At 39.7% G+C, this 17,746-nt stretch overlaps 1 protein-coding gene across 5 annotated transcripts in view; it reads right to left on the reverse strand.

Annotated features, from left to right (window-relative positions):
• Pcdh15 (protocadherin related 15) overlaps positions 1-17,746 on the reverse strand; it is an 840,767-nt gene that overhangs the window by 294,458 nt on the left and 528,563 nt on the right. For all 5 annotated transcript variants that reach the window (XR_007974376.1, XM_052163513.1, XM_052163511.1 and 2 more), the window contains exon 14: positions 3,557-3,750. Coding sequence is in view for 4 of the 5 variants with exons in the window: in XM_052163513.1 (XP_052019473.1) it covers positions 3,557-3,750 (194 nt within the window). In the remaining variant the exon portion in view is untranslated. The remainder of the gene's footprint in view (positions 1-3,556; positions 3,751-17,746) is intronic.

A 17,746-nucleotide genomic window follows, 5' to 3' on the forward strand; every position in this document is an offset into this window, starting at 1 on the left:
AACAGGGTAGTCACTAGGTAAATAATATTTTATGTGAGTATTTCATATTTACATTTATTGCCATTCCTAAATGCATAAACGCAAGCTTCTTCCTATTCATATTTTATTTTTGTAATAGGGCAAGTATGATGCAAATAACTATCCATTTATAAAACTGAAAATCATGAGGCCTTATTATTCTCGTCTTGTAGAAAAAAAGGTCAAAGTAGTACAAAAGAGGCATTGCATTTCTAAGACAGTCTTAGGACTTAAAAGTCACATTGAATCACCCCGATTTGGATTTGAATAGCTAGGTTTATAATTTTAAATAATTACAAAGATTAAGCAACTGAATTAAAGTTACCAAAATCGTTAAGGACTGCACATGTAGTCAAAAGGTTGCTGAACCTTTTAGATCTCATAAGAACAGATATTTTGTGAAGTAGACTGAAGTTTTTTTTTTTTTCTGTTTGTTTTGTTTTTCATCTGATGGCTGGGAATCTGAAGGGCCCTTGCATTCTTACAAAGGATGCTGCCTTGTACCAAATCCTAGTACCAAGCAAGTCTTGGACTCAGATTTTACAAAATTCCAATATTTAATTACTTATGCTGTAACTGAAACTTTGTCCATCATGAAAGTGTATTCCTTTATTTTAAGGAGCAAATAAAATATGCATGAGGAAGAGCCAGAAAGACAGACCTAATGTATTTTGACCTCGGGAAAGTCATAATTTATAAAAAGATAAAAGAGCCCAACTTTCTAATAGTCTGGATGTCAACTTATATAATGTGCTTATGAGCTACATTATGTGCTATATAACTACTCCTTCCTATGATGAAAGTGACTAGTACTTATTTCGTTTTGTAGAAAGACTTAAAATAGAGACATCACAATGAGGTTTTCCTTTGTCTCCCATGAATAACTTGCTACAAAATCTATTTTTATAGCTTTTTGCTCATGGACTCTGTTGTACTATCTTGGTGGAAAAATGCATATATCTGCAGAAGCAGAGACTTCATATTTCAGTCGAAGACAAAAAGCTCTTATCATAAGGTAGGGGCAGAACTTTCAGATGCAAAACATAATCATATACGCAACACATGAGACTTCACGGACAGAGAGAGCATTGATGTGACTTCACAGAGGAATAAAGAAGAAAACTGTAAATCTTGCACTAGAGAAAGGGGTATGCATGGGACAGAAGGAGCTATTGAAACTGGATGTATCATCATGTAATACCGTCAGGTTAAACTTCATCTTGACAGTGGGATAATCAATACGTTTAAAGCAGACCACTGATAATGACCAAGTTTTCTCATGATGTCCTGCCTTCATCTGTGTCCTCTTTGACCTTGTCCCCCCTCCTCTCTTGAGATTCCCTACCACATGTGTGCATGTGTGTATAGCTACTGCAAGACTCGCATCCCATCAAGCCTCTCTTTCCTTTCCCTTTATTTCCTGTGTTTTCCCCATACACAAGAGGTTTTAGGAATCCAGTATGGTTTTATTAGAATGAATGATTATTTTTAATGTAATTTTATTACCAAGTACAATATATATATTCACAATGGAAAATTTCTATTGGAGTTATGGGTTAAGTACTAACTTGGATTCATGACAATAGGATAGAAGGTGATGCCATATTGTGTCCATCATTTTTATGGTCATTTAATGAGGAGCGGTTGGGATCAGAGACTGTTTTCAAACTGGGAGTAGTAATACTTCATTCCAGGATTAAACAATATTTACTCAATTCAGATGAACAAAATAAACATATTAATGAACATGTACCACTAGACTGAATTTTAGGACTTTAATCTTAGGACATTTTTAACTCCTTAACTCCTGTCGATCTGTTTGCTCTTATTAAAACCCCAAACAAACAAACAAAAAACAAGAATCCAATGAAGGACTCGTAGTGCGGTCACTCTGAACTTATGGACTGAAACACTAGGCTGAAACAACATAAACCTAAAGATTTTTTTATTGGCTCTAAGGTTCAATAGCACTCAAATTCACAAACTCAAGAGGTTGAACTAGAAAAAAAACAAGGTGGGGGACCTCCCCAGTCGTGATTGTTGCTGCCAAGGTTTTCACTGCTTTTACACCATGACACGAATTCTCCTTTCTTACTGGTGGTGTTGATCCACAGCTATTTGTACTTTTATGCTGGGAACTTTCAAATACCATCTTCCTTTCCAAGGAGATACTGAATGAAAGTAAAGCCTCCCAACTCCTCAGCTCATTAACCAAGTCAATCTGATGCAGAACTTCTCTGCAGAAAACAGTGCTTATCATTAGTCAGCAGCAAACATTACATTACCCCCTCAGGCAGAAAGGGAGTATGTGGCTTTTGTTCTCTGACAGCCACAAGGCATGTCTGAAGAATGCTTTGGTGATAGAGTGGTGAGCAGGCTGCCTTTCACATTGTGTCTGATGACATTATAAGGCAACTCTGTAGCATCCAATTCCTTGTTTTTTTAATAAAAACAAGACAGATACCACTGAGAGGCCAGACACTCCCTTCTAAGGCTATCACCATTTGAAGAATGCCATTTTACTTGAGTAAAAACCTAATACTGACCTAGCCTGCTCAGGCAGAGTTGAGGGATCTGCACACGGGCAATGATCCATCTGAGAAGTCTCTGCTATGAATCATTAAGTGTAGTAGTAGTAATGCCAATCTGAGGTCTACTCTCTGAACATTTCAGACACTCATGGTAGACTGTGGTCTCAAAGTATTAAAAGGAAAATTTGGAATAAAGAATCACTAAGCTTTAAGTCAAGTATTGTTCTGGTCATCACAATAAGGTCTGCTTCTCGCCTCTCTGTCCTCCCTTGACCATCTACTATCCATTCTTCCTGAATCCCTGATAGCCACACAGTGCTTCCTCTCATTAATCTAACAGCCTTCTGTCTGATCGGTCTCTGTTTTTAGTAACCCTCATTTTATCTAATAAAGACCACAAAGTATAAGTGGGTGATGCTGGGAATGTTGTACTACTGTATTGCTATTAGAATTAGATTTCATCATTAACATTACTGCTCTTCTTTTATAATGTATAGTATATATAATGTGAGCACAGTAAGAAAACACCACATACATACATACACACACACATATATATATATATACATACATACATAAACACAACACACATACACACACACACATATATATACATATATATATATATATATATATATATATATATATATACATATTAATAATCCCTTTTTGAGTGATGCCCTGGTTTCTCATGGGAGATCTTTAGCCTATTCCTCACAAAGAGGTAGCTAATGCCACAATCCATGGCTGATTTTAAACCTCTTTTGTCATGGTAACTATAGTATTTGACACATATAAATCAGGCCAGATCTATTGATTATAACAATGTGTTTCAATTAAGAAATGCACATTATAAAACAAACTGAAGAATATCAAAGCCTCTTTTGATTTATATAAAAGCTTAGCTGAAAATAACAAAAGTTGACTTTTTTATAATAGCCTCGCAGTAATGATAGTGTATAAATATAGTAATTTTTCTCTAGAACTATAGGGTCTGGTAGAGTCACCTTCTCTCAGCAGGTGGGGCATTGTCCGAGGCCTGCACTGTGAGCGCATACGTCTGTCCCACGATCAGCTCCACTCCGGGTGCAATGCTCACCAGACCCGTGGTCCTGTTGATCACGAAGTCTCCCTTGCCCCCCACCAGTATTTCGTAGGAGATCTCCCCATTAGAGCCTTCATCAGCGTCTACCGCCGTCAGCTGGAATTGGAAAGGCACAACACAAATCTTGTTAGGATTTCACTGTTGTGCTGCTGGCTCTCCCCACCCCCAAACACAAGGAGCTGATTTCAAAGCCCAGGCTACTGTGCAGTACAACTGGTATGCAAATGAGTCTACAGCTTCTGTGTTCTATGTGGCCCCGTGTCACCACAGGAACCAATATTGTCATTTTGTGCCTTTGCGACTGTGTTCAGAACAGATTTAATATTGAAGACTGTCTTTATTCTAATTTAATAAAATGGGGGGAGCTTAACATAAAATCTAATATTTCTACTAATTTAGGAATCAGTTTTCCATCTTACCTCTCATTCTTTACACATAAACACATACCACTGTAGTCTGAAACCAGGGCCAAATGAAAGGTCAAAGTTGGCTTTATTTCTGTGCTCCTGTTACCTTGTTCCCTCCTCATCTGCAGTATCCTCCTGCCTCATAGCCTTCCCGGACCCAAGCAAGATTGGCTGAAAAAGCTCACGCTACAAAAAGCATTTTCTTTTAAGAAAAGAGAGTTGTTTTTGGAGCCACTGAGTTGACAGGAGAGAAGTGCCTGTAGACCCGATGTGCACACCTCCCAGATCACCTGCAGGCGACGGGCACTGACTGATAGAGGGGAATGGCATTGTTCATTTCCATAAAGTGATATTAAAGCGACAGTAGTTTATTGTGTAAAACAAGGTTTTCCCACTTCTTGATAGATACACGCTTACACAGACAGGAAAGAGTGATCCTGTAAGGAGACGTTACTAACAACTGTTTCATAAGCTCTCACACAATCCTATTTCTGTGCCAAAGTAGTGCAGGAAGGGAATAAGAGCCTGGCCTCACTATATCCAGAAAGGAAAGCAAAACCTGTCTTTAGGATAAGGAGAGCACACCCCTTTAACCAGTCATCCCATTCATCGCTTCCTTGGCCATTTTTCCTTATGTTTTGCTAATATCTATTGCTCTGAAGTTCCAGATCAGAGTCCTTTGGGGGCTTAGGTGGTATTGTTTGAGAAAATGTGAATCTTGCCGATTGAACTTGAAATTTGAGATGCAGGACTCAGGGAGGCACGGTTAACAAATGGAAATTTAATATTGCCAGGAACTGCCAATCAAATCTTCATGTACCCATCCATGACTGAGGAGACATGTGGCACATGTTCTGGTTCTGATTCTATTTTATAACATTCTGGGTGTAGTGTGTGTGTGTGTGTGTGTGTGTGTGTGGTGTATGCACATGTGAGTGTGCAAGTGAGGGTATGTATGTAAGTTAGAGGAAAATTTTCAGGAATTGTTTTTCTCTTTCTTTCACAAGGATTCTAGGGTGGAATTCAGGCTGTCAGGCTTGACAGGAAGCACCTTTACTTGATCCATCCATCTTGCCGTCCCTCTAATTACATTTTTAATTATTCCCTGCACTTGGAGTGGTGGTGGGCACAGAAATAGCAGCAATAAAAATAGACAAGACAAAAGGAAACTTAGAGACTGGCATTAAGGATGCTACATCCAAAGGGTTGGTATTTCAGGTAGGCGGATGTGGCTGCCGCCAGAAAAGATATTTCCTGAAATAATTTGGGGACTTATGTAGGCACGACAGACATAGACCTTAAGGCAAAGGAGAAGGGAGCTATTTTTAGAAACAGTGAAATGGATAATGTGTATTTGGGGGGGAAATGGTCCTGTCATACCAAGTCATGATCTTTAGTATGAAGATAAAAGGAAGGGACTGATGGGGACAGAAGAGGAGATAGCAGTTTTGATTATAGTAAATCACTTAAGCAAAATGTCTTAGGAAATCTTAATTAAAACTCAGCTCAGCATGGATTCAATATTAACATTTTTCTTGGGAGTTAAATTGGCTAAAGAGATTTAGTGATAAATGGCAGTGCATCCATTTAAGAAGAAGAGTCCGGGAGTGAGCTTTGGGGACACAGGTATTAGGGATGGTTTTATTTAACATTTTTATAAATGAGTTTTGAAAGGAGTCAGTGACAGATGATAATTAAATTGAACTAGGCACCCATATGGGAGGTGCTATAAATACCAGACAGGGCTACAGAAACACAAGTGGTAAGAATATACCTAAGTCTACCGTCAGCTTAGCACAGAGGAGATAACCTATTCTGCGAATGCTGCAGACCCCTCAGAAACTATCAGCTTGTGGAAGGCTTAAGAACTGAATGAAAGTAAGGAGTACTGTAAAAAGTAGAATACTTTACCTAAATTGCCAAATCTGATAGACTGGATGTGATAAGTATGTATCATAGGTTATAATTTCCACAATTGTTAGAATTGTGTTCAATTTATATCTGAGGAAAAAAAAAAGAGCCTTTTGTTTGTTTGTTTTTGTTTTTGTTTTGTTTCTTTTTTGATACAGGGTTTCTCTGTGTAGTTCAGATTGTCCTGGAACTCACTCTAGACCAGGCTGGCCTCGAAATCAGAAATCTGCCTGCCTCTGCCTCCCAAGTGCTGGGATTAAAGGCGTGTGCCACCGCTGCCCAACAAAGAGCCTTTTTAATTGGGCAAAAGGGGGAAATGTAATAGGTTGACCTAATGCTGCTTGTATACTAATGCTAATTTAGGTACCCACAAACTGTCTTAAAGATGAGATAGTCTGCACATAAGACACTGAGGGACCCCACCCCTAGTTAATTTTGATTGGTAAACAAAGATGCCAGCAGCCAATAGCTGAGGAGAAGAGACATAGGCGGGGTTTAAATTTCCTAGGCTTCAGACCACAAGGAGAAAGGAAGAAGCCAGTAGCCATAAAAGAGGAGAAAACACAGGAGAGGGAGAAGAACCACAACGAGATAGAGATAGCTGAGCTACAGAAATGTCGCCAGGTGGGCTGGCCAGTTAGAGCTAAGAGCAGCCCAGACAGAACCTAGAAATTAGTAAGTAGCAACTTGGAGTTATCAGTAGGAAAGTAGATTCTAACAGCATGGAGGGTAGCAGTGGCCCAGCTATTGTGCTGCCTAAGGCGTATTTATAAATATAAGGCTCATTTGTATTTCATCTGGGAGCATAAACGGTATAAGGCAGGAAGGAACCCCATGCCAGGAATTAAAAAAAAAAATTTTTTTACAACAATGAGTATGTACTTAAAAGACTTACACACTTTTTTTTTAAATATTTTTATTTTCTATATTCTTTGTTTACATTCCAAATGATTTCCCCTTTCCCGGATCCCCCCTCCCCATATGTCCCATAAACCTTCTTCTCTCCATCCCTTCTCCAATCACCTCCCTCCTTTTTCTCTGTCCTTATATTCCCTTCCCATGCTAGATCAATCCTTTCCAGGATCAGGACCCTCTCCATACTTCTTCATGGGAGTCCTTTGTTATGCAATTTGTGCCTTGGGTATTCAGGGCTTCTGGGCTAATTAATATCCACTTATCAGAGATTGCATTCCATGTGTATTCTTTTGTGATTGGGTTACCTCACTTAGGATGATATTTTCCAGATCAAACCATTTGCCTAAAAATTTTGTGAATTCATTGTTTCTAATTGCTGAGTAGTATTCCATTGTGTAAATATACCACATTTTCTGTATCCATTCCTCCTTTGAGGTGCATCTGGGTTCTTTCCAGCTTCTGGCTATTATAAATAAGGCTGCTGTGAACATAATGGAGCATGTGTCTTTATTGCGTGCCGGGGAATCCTTTGGGTATATGCCCAGGAGAGGTATAGCAGGGTCCTCTGGAAGTCTCATGTCCAGTTTTCTGAGGAACCTCCAGACTGATTTCCACAGTGGTTGTACCATCTTACAGCCCCACCAGGAGTGGAGGAGTGTTCCTCTTTCTCCGCATCCTCGCCAACACCTGCTGTCTCCTGAGTTTTTGACCTTAGCCATTCTGACTGGTATAAGGTGAAATCTCAGGGTTGTTTTGATCTGCATTTCCCTAATGACTAATGATGTTGAGCACTTCTTAAGGTGCTCTCGACCATCCGAATTTCTTCAGGTGAAAATTCTTTGTTAAGATCTGTACCCCATTTTTTAATAGGTTTATTTGGTTCCCTGGGGTCTAACTTCTTGAGTTCTTTGTATATATTGGATATTAGCCCTCTATCAGATGCGGGGTTGGCGAATATCCTTTCCCAATTTGATGGTTGCTGTTTTGTCCTTTTAACAGTATCCTTTGCCTTACAGAAACTTTGTAATTTTATGAGGTCCTATTTGTCGATTCTTGATCTTAGAGCGTAAGCTATTGGTGATCTGTTCAGGAACTTTTCCCCTGTGCCCATGTCCTCAAGGGTCTTCCCCAGTTTCTTTTCTATTAGTTTCAGTGTGTCTGGTTTTACATGGAGGTCCTTGATCCACTTGGAGTGAAGTTTAGTACATGGAGATAAGAATGGATCAATTCGCATTCTTCTGCATGCTGACCTCCAATTGATCCAGCACCATTTGTTGAAAAGGCTATCTTTTTTCCACTGGATGTTTTTGGCTCCTTTGTCAAAGATCAAGTGACCATAGGTGTGTGGATTCATTTCTGGATCTTCAATTCTATTCCATTGGTCCACTTGTCTGTCACTGTGCCAATACCATGCCATTTTTAACACTATTGCTCTGTAGTATTGCTTGAAGTCAGGGATACTGATTCCCCCAGAATTTCTTTTGTTGTTGAGAATAGTTTTAGCTATCCTGGGTTTCTTGTTATTCCAGATGAATTTGAGAATTGCTTTTTCTAACTCTGTGAAGAACTGAGTTGGGATTTTGATGGGGATTGCATTGAATCTGTAGATCGCTTTTGGCAAGATGGCCATTTTAACTATATTAATTCTGCCAATCCACGAGCATGGCAGATTTTTCCATTTTCTGAGGTCTTCTTCGATTTCCTTCTTCAGAGACCTGAAGTTCTTGTCATATAGATCTTCCACTTGTTTGGTTAGAGTCACACCAAGATACTTTATATTGTTTGTGGCTATTTTGAAGGGTGTCGTTTCCCTAACTTCTTTCTCAGCCTGCTTATCCTTTGAGTATAGGAAGGCAACTGATTTGCTTGAGTTGATTTTATAACCAGCCACTTTGCTGAAGTTGTTTATCAGCTGTAGGAGTTCTCTGGTGGAGGTTTTTGGGTCACTTAAGTAGACTATCATGTCATCTGCAAATAGTGATAATTTGACTTCTTCCTTTCCAATTTGTATCCCCTTGACCTCCTTATGTTGTCTAATTGCTCTAGCTAGAACTTCAGGTACTATATTGAAAAGATATGGAGAGAGAGGACAGCCTTGTCTAGTCCCTGATTTGAGTGGGATTGCTTCAAGTTTCTCTCCATTTAGTTTGATGTTGGCTACCGGTTTGCTGTATATTGCTTTAATGATGTTTAGGTATGGGCCTTGAATTCCTGTTCTTTCCAATACTTTTAGCATGAAAGGATGCTGGATTTTGTCAAATGCTTTTTCTGCATCTAATGAAATGATCATATGGTTTTTTTCGTTGAGTTTGTTTATGTAGTGGATAGCATTGATGGATACTTTTAAACAATTTTCATCTTCTCAGTTCCTTCACTTTGAGTTGTGAGATGCATAGTTAAGAATCAACATCATTTTTGCCCATCAGCAAATAATTTTGAGAAATTATCAGCTGTCCAGGATTAAATTAGGCTGTGATACCACCTCTGAGTTCCCAATTAACACTAACACTTTTCTATGTACAACTGAAAACTCAACACATTTCTTTTAAGTTCTCAGTGAAGGTTTGCTGTAGATGGCTCAGTTTCAGCCTGCATGGTGGGGTTGGCGAGAACTATAGAGGATACCCTGATAGCTAAACTGCTCAATGCCATTACAATTAATGACTTGTGTCTACAGTCCTCCTAAAGTGAGGGTGTATGAAGCACGTTTCTATTATGGGATGGGGAGAACTTCCTCACAAGCTAAAAGCAGATGGGGAAAGGGCTGACTACAGGAAGAAGGCAGTGCAATATCTATGATGAAATGAAAATTACACATTTTTTAATGCATCAATAACTTTAACTTAGTATTTTAATAGCTAAGTAATGGACACTGAAGTATTTATTCTGTTTCCATACTTTATTACAGGTCGTATCATGAAGTTTAACCATACCTTCCCACAATTCCATCCTGGTATTTTGAAAATATATGTATTCCATAGGTCCCCAGCCTGATTTGACTACTGATGCTACTATGCCTTGGACATCCTGGGTTAGTTTCAATGAGAGACCCTGTTTATATTTTTTGTTTGCTTTGTTTGTTTGGTTTTTGGGTTTTGCTATTTTTTGTTGAGTAGTTTATCACTTCCCAATCCCTGTGTGTGTGTGTGTGTGTGATATCAACACTCAGCTACTATAAGCCATTGTAGTAAGGCTGAGCCTTGGAGTCATGGACATTCATGGACATTGCTGCTGGTCCTGTCTGCTCTGAGCTGAGGTAAACTTCCACCCAGATAAAGCAGGCTCAGGAAATAAAGTATCATGGGTACTAATGACCGCATATACAATTATGCCTAAGGCTGAGTTTGATACTGAAATTTCATGAAACACCAGTTAGCTCTACCTTAAAAAAAAAAAAGCTAATTGAATCTGAAAGTATGTCACGTTATGAATAATAATCCTAAATTTTATATGAAAAGAGTTTTATAGCTGGCTGTAAGGCACATTAACATGATGAATAATTCAGTAATATGGAACTTCTTGTTTTGTGTTGGGCACGCCCCTCTCTTCCTATAATGAGTTTGGCACCCTAGCTCCCTCACCTTCAGGCAGTAGCCCCTAGCACCTTTGGGGCCCTCCCTTCATTGTACTCACCTCATACTCTGATAGGAGGCCAGAAAAGCAAATCTGGCGTGACCTGGCTAGGGTATAGGATCAGTAAAACAAAACCGTGTCCTCCACCGAACCTTATCTTATCCCTATGCATAATTTGATGTCCATATGATTAAAATTATACGCATCATGAGAAAGAACATGGGCAATAGACAAATAGCTTAATATGTCCATCAAGACAGAGAATCATCCAAACTCTGCCCCTGGTGTCAGGTTTCTCCTCCTGAATCCATGAAGAGGAAACCCCAAACAACAGTGATGGGTCTGAGCATCTTCACCACTTTGCTACTTTCTTTCTTGCATTATATGCTTGTCCTTACTAATGTTTGGCTTTAGATAATGTTTCTTTTCTACTTTTTCAAATATATGTGGGCTTTTGTTTCAATCTCTTGAATAAGAGGCCACAAACTTAGAAACATCCAACTGCGACTCAACACTTTGTAACCGTTATGTTCTTGGCTTGTGCCACAACCTTTGTGTAGAACAACTGTCTTCTTATATGTTGGTATGTGGTAAATGTGATCACAAAGTTATCTGGCCATCATCTGTGCCTAAGTACTAAATTCCACCTCCCCGCCCTCAATTTCCCTATGCTAGGGCATCTATTGTGCCTTCATAGGACCAAGGGCCTCTCCTCCATTGATGTCTGACAAGGCAATCCATTGCTGCATATGCAGCTGGAGTCATGTGTACTCCTTGGTTGATGGCTTAGTCCCTGAGAGCTTTTGTGGGGGGGGGTCCTGGTTGGTTGATATTGTTGTTCTTCCTATGAGTAGCAAACCCCTTCAGCTCAGTCAGTCCTTTCTCTAACTCCGCCAATGGGGAAATACTTTCCTTTTTATAATGTCTGCCAATATTCTCTTTGCTATCCAAGTAGACTATTTGAACCACCTATACGGAAAATAATAGAGCCATGTGGTTAAATTTTGGTAGTATTTAGAACAATATCTGTGCACTAATGCTTTGCTATGGCTCTGTCTATGATGAAGATAAATTTACAAAATACATTGCAGAAGGATCACATCCTAAAACATACAAACTTGGGTTTCATAATGCTGATAAATACTTCATGATTACATGGAAGGGAGTTAGAAAAGTATACTACACAAGGCCGCATTGATGATGCTGACAACCGAGTTAGAAATTGATCGAGAGACATCATAGGAAGCAAACATTCAGTTTCAGAGTGAGTGACAAATACTACAAAGCTGTAAGATAACGAATGCAGTAGCAGCTATTCAAAATCTGAAATACAAAAGTTCACAGGGTTCTGTGCTCGAGGAATTTGCTGTCCGATGAGATATCACAAAAAGAAGCAAATAAATCCACGCGGACACTCATTTACTAACTAAATTTTAAAAGAAACACAACACAATACACCGCTAACAGGTGATAGTGTTGATACCAAGTTGCTTAGGCATGGATTATGCTCCGGACAGTTATCTGAAAGCTGAGGGTACGGCAAGAGGGAATGGGTAAAGGACAAGAGTTAAGCACCATTGTGCTCTGTGTGCGGATGGCAAATGACATGCGCAATACACCGAAGCGCTGCCTAGGTGAAGGTGATTCTGGGAGATTACGTCGGAGCTAGGTAGGCCAGTGATGATGGAGCCAGACACTTGTCGCCCAGAGCATTGCCGCAGGTGAGCGATGCAGGTGTGACTACCCACACTGCCAGACTGATATTGATTGCTTGTACATATTCCATATTGCCACCCTTGCCATAGAGAATGCTCCTTCTGCATCATGTGCTTGCTGGGACGGGCTCATGCTTGCTTTTGCCCTGTGTTCTATGCTCATGTGTACTATTGTGTCTGCAAGATGGCCAATATTCAAATGGAGCGTTTCTAAAGACTTATCTATGTCGAGGAGCAACAGGTGGCAGCACTGAACACTTTCAGGGAGCCCTGGCACAGAATTGAAAATTCAAGCTCCCAATAAAACTACAGACAGTGCTGCCAGCATGCTGACGAAGGACTCCCTGGACTACAGTACACCTTTGAAAACCTCTCTGCCAGAGCTCACAGGGGACGGGGTTGATTCATGTGACATGCACAATGCACAGAGGACTCTCAACTGACATACGTAATAGGTAGATGCCTCACGTGACAGGTGTAATGGGCAGAGGAGCCTCCAACCTGTTTCCTCCAGTGTAGTTTGTTTTTGGTAAGGGTTGGGAAGGCTGGAGATACTGACAAGCTTTTTGTTAGAAAGTATGCGTGCAAGAGGCAAATGATAGAAGGGAACCGTTTTAATGCTTATTTTTAAATTTTATATTTAATGTCTATGTGAATGTGAACGTGCGTGTGTGTGCGTATGCGTGTGTGTGTGTGTGTGTGTGTGTGTGTGCGCACACGTGTGTGTGTGTGTGTGTGTGTGTGTGTGTGTGTGTGTGTGTACGTGCATGTGCCCGCGCAGTGGCATGCTTGTAGAGGTCAGAGGACAACCATTAGGATTTGGTTTGCTTCTTCCACAGTGTGTTCCCATAAAATGATCTTGGGTTCACTGATTGATAGCAGATGCCATTACTGGCTGAATCTTTTCATTGACACATTTTCATTGGATATTAAATAATATTTCAATTTATTTTCTTCTTAGTGTCTTTGTGTGTATGTGTTTGTGTGTGTGTAGTGTGTGTACTACATGCATGCATGGTGTCTTGAAGGCCAGAAGAGGCTAACGGATACCCTGGAATTAACTTGTAAGCTGTCACGTAGGTGCTGGGAACTGGATCTGGGCCTTCTGTAAGAACAGTAAGTGCTCTTAAGTGCTGAGGCATCTGTCTAGTCCCCAATGGACTTACTTTTGATGACAAAATTATGGACAAATCCCCTTGTACACTCTAAAATATAAAATAAAGACTTTGCATGCCTGATTTAGGGAACAGAACAGATGTGGAGATGGAAAGTTTGGATCAAATTAGGAACAGTAAGTGTCTTAGTCAGGGTTTGTATTCCTGCACAAACATCATGACCAAGAAGCAAGTTGGGGAGGAAAGGGTTTATTCAGCTTCCACTTCCACATTGCTGTTCATCACCAAAGGAAGTCAGGACTGGAACTCAAGCAGGGCAGGAAGTGGGAGCTGATGCAGAGGCCATGGAGGGATGTTTCTTACTGGCTTGCTTCCCCTGGCTTGCTCAGCTTGCTTTCTTACAGAACCCAAGACTACCAGACCAGGGATGGCACCACCCACAATGGGCCCTCTCATCCTTGATCACCAACTGAGAAAATGCCCCACAGCTGGATCTCAGGGAGGCACTTCCCCAACTGAAGCTCCTTTCTCTGTGATAACTGCAGCTTGTATCAAGTTGACACACAAAACCAGCCAGTACAATAAGCAAACAACAAAGAATAAAGACTTATTTTCTGTCTACCTTTGCATTCTATATTATAGTTGTCTGATATATATATATATATATATATATATATATATATATATATATTCACTGAGGAGGCTTCTTCCGCTTTCCTTACAATTTCAGATCCTCTCTGCATGTCCTTTATTTGAATCTCAACAGGAGACAAATTCGAATCACACAAAAGAACACAGGTAGACAAAGAGATTGGACTGTGCTTCAGCCTGCTTCCAGCCAGGTCATGCTGAGACCCTCATTTTCTGTTCTGCATTTTAATAAAAAAGATTGTTCTGTGTTCCCCATTGTTTTCTTGGTTTGGTCTGTTTCTGAGAAAACAAGAAAATAGTTCTTCGGGGATAATATCATAGGTCACAGGATTGTCTTTATGTGGAAGCACTTGCAATGTTCCAATTTTCTCAGACAGTATCTTCTTTGTTTATTTTAATTAAACAGAGCAAGTTATTGTATGCCAACATTCCATTGTTGTATAGTTTCGTTAGGAATGTGTTACTGCCTAATATAGAGTTTGAGTCATAAAATTAATACACTAGATTGTAGTTGTCTCAAAACAGAATTGTTCTTCCCAATTCTATTTAACATATACGTAAGCCATGAAAATATCCATTCTGATTGTCAGTAAAAAGTTTCTTTTCCTCATTGAAACGGGAGTACAGCAGTATTCTGTATCTTTTCCCTCTCCAGTACATTTTGTCTTCAAAATTCTGTTCCTTCTTTTCTATCTGGCCTGATTGTTACCACCCATCTCAAATGATTCTTTTATAGGAAAAAGAAGCCTGTTGGAGACAGGACTTTGGGCAATGGTAATTTGAGATATCGCATGAACCCTCTTTCCAAAGGATGAGTGAAAACCCCACCTGACCCAAAGTAAAGCAGAACTGTGAAAAACAAAGTTAAAGTCTATAAATAAGAATTGATCACTAAACTGTGTAGACACCAAGAGGTATAGAAGCTAAAGAGAAGAGAGAAGCCAGGCCAAGCAGATGAAAAGATATATATATATATATATATATATATATATATATATATATATATATATTTCAGGCATGTATGTGTATGTGTATATGCATATGTATATGTATATGCATGTATGTATATGCTTAAAATGGTCAAAATTAAAACTTTAGAGTGACTAAAACATACAATTTAAACATATAAAAAGGGACAATTCAGAAATTAAGAAAAACTAATCTATGCCACATGTTAGAATGGCATGGAACTCTTTACTCAGAATTCTTGGGACTATAGTGGAGACTTCCATGAATGGAAAGAGAAGGCCAACTCAGCTCAACACAGCTCAGCACAGCTCAGCTCAGTTCAACTCCAGGGCTATCTAGAAGGAATTTAGAGTTGAAGAGCACAGGAAAAAGGGAAAAGGCTGTAAATTCATTAACAAGAGACACATGCAAGGTAGGGAATTCTTGATCAGGTGACAGGTTGGGAGTGGGACAGAATGGAAACACTCCATTGGATGAGTTTTGTGCTGGGACGTGCTCACTGGTGCAGACAATTTCATACCACACCAAGCTTCTTCCTCAGTCACAAATGGCTAGTCCAACGGTACTGATCCTCTGCCTCTCTGGATAATAAAACGTTTTACATGCAAGATGGTGTCTGGTTAGCCCAACCAAGAAATACTTTAAAAGTAACCTTATGGAAAAGCCGAGAAAATCACATGGTATATGAAATAATTGAAGACTGTTGGGCTAAGTATCTAACCCATATCTTCCTCTGCTCTTCATTGTAATAAAGGATCCTCTTTTCTTTATGTAGCTAGCAAAACCCAACTTGAGTAGATGCTGATCTCCAGGAAAGAAATGTGAACTGGTACGTAACTAAGTCTCGTAAGATAGGTAATTATTAACTGAGACAGATTTACCAGGAGAAGAATGTATACTGGCCTTAGGAAACAAACACACGGAGGGGTTCTGTCAATACTGATATAGACTATAATGAATAGAAGACAGAAAAATATTTTCAGTGAAAAGTATTAGAATACTAAGGGAAAGTTGATTGAACATGGTAGAGTGTCTACTGCAGGACATTCCAGCTGTTTTCCAGCTGAAATGCATTATGGGCTGCCCTGATTTTGCTGACTACTCTTATGCTCCAGATATCTCAGACTTAATTTTATGATGATAAAAATGATAAGAAGTACCTTAAATAGCACATTCTGTGCTCATACATCTTAGAAGAACTAAAGAGTGAACCCTAGAGGTCCTATTGCTGTAAAATATAATATTTCCAGTGTTGAGTTCTTTCTTGAAGCTCTGTAAGCTTGGCGTTGGGTCTGACACACCAGGATTCTCACCAAGTTGGAGTCTCTGGACCCAACATCATTTCTGTTGACCAAACAAACTGAGTCTCTGATGCTTAAAACTATAGCGGACTATTGACTGCGTCTCAACCATTTAGTCAAACAATTGAAGATGATGGGTCTCTCAGAGTATGTGTTTAGCAATATATAACTCTCAGTTATCATGAGTTATACATGATCTATCATGTATTAGATCTATTGTGAGTTAGATGGCTAAGCATCGGTAGCATGTGACATTTATTTCTTAGGAGCTGTTAGGGAAGAGAATAGCAAGGAATGAGAAGACATTACATTGTGGGGGTGTTTTAAGTGTGTGCTTCATTATCTCTGGCAATTTCAAAATCATGTATTAGAGTTTCACTGATTCACAAAGTCAGATTCTGAGATGGGAGACAGGGACCCGAAGTGCTCTGATGCTATCTAATTCTCTAGCATTCAGCTTCCACTTTCATTATATTAAATAAGGAGTTGTCAAAGGGGTGCCTTTCCTCAATCCCCCTCATAAGCATCCACAGCTTGCCTATACCAGGATCTCTTCCTATTTTTTTTAAGGAAACCTCAGATTTGCAAAGCCAATTCTAAACCTCTTTTCTATCCAGGATAGTTCCATCCCAACCAATTAACAGAATAACTGACATGCACACTGCAGTCTGAACTTGTACCAGGTGTTGCACTCTGACAGGTGCAGATTCAAAAGCTATAATCAGAATGACTTTTGTTCCAAAAGCAGGTACCCTGGGAAAGGATAGATCTCCTACAGAAATGTTGTCACACAGGAACCAAATATGTGAAACCATAGAAAAGCCTTTCACATTAACATGGCAACATCTTTTTTTTTTTTTTTTGATATTGTAAAAAGAAAGCAAATGTTTCACACTTCTACTGTTTTTCACCCTCTCTCCAAGTAGAACCGGTGACCGGATGCATCACACAATTGAGACACAAGAGCCCATAACACGGGTCTCTCGAAAGCACCTATTTGCAGCCACCTTTCTGAATGCTAAGTACCCTGAGAGTCATAAAGTTCTGATCACCCAGGAAGATCGCCTGTCTACCTGATTGGTAACAGGTGACACACAGGTAGAGGACTTAAAGATTGGTTTTCGAGTTTGACATTTGATGGTAGCCTAATGAGATGCGGTTCCATGTGATTATAGCAGTGTGGATGACGGAAGTTTGGGTCATACAGGTCAGAGATAGAGGCAGACAGAGAGCAGATGGATCACTATAGCTGTGTAGACACCTGCATTGAAGGAAACATCCAGATAATTTTGTCAGTGAGGTGAATGGACAAAGAGATATGGATATAAGATTAGCTTATAGAGTGTTTGCCTTGCATGCCCAATGTGCTGGGTTACCTTTCGCACAGTATAAAATCAACATGGTGGCACCTGCCTAGAGTCCCAGCATTTGCTGTATGGACCTAGGAGGATCAGGAATTCAATGGCCCAGTCTGCTATTCAGTGAGTTCATGGTCTGCCTAGGCCAAAGACCAAAAGAATTATATCTGGGTTTAA

Source organism: Apodemus sylvaticus, chromosome 19 (genome assembly GCF_947179515.1).
Source record: "Apodemus sylvaticus chromosome 19, mApoSyl1.1, whole genome shotgun sequence".
NCBI classification, from domain to species: domain Eukaryota; kingdom Metazoa; phylum Chordata; class Mammalia; order Rodentia; family Muridae; genus Apodemus; species Apodemus sylvaticus.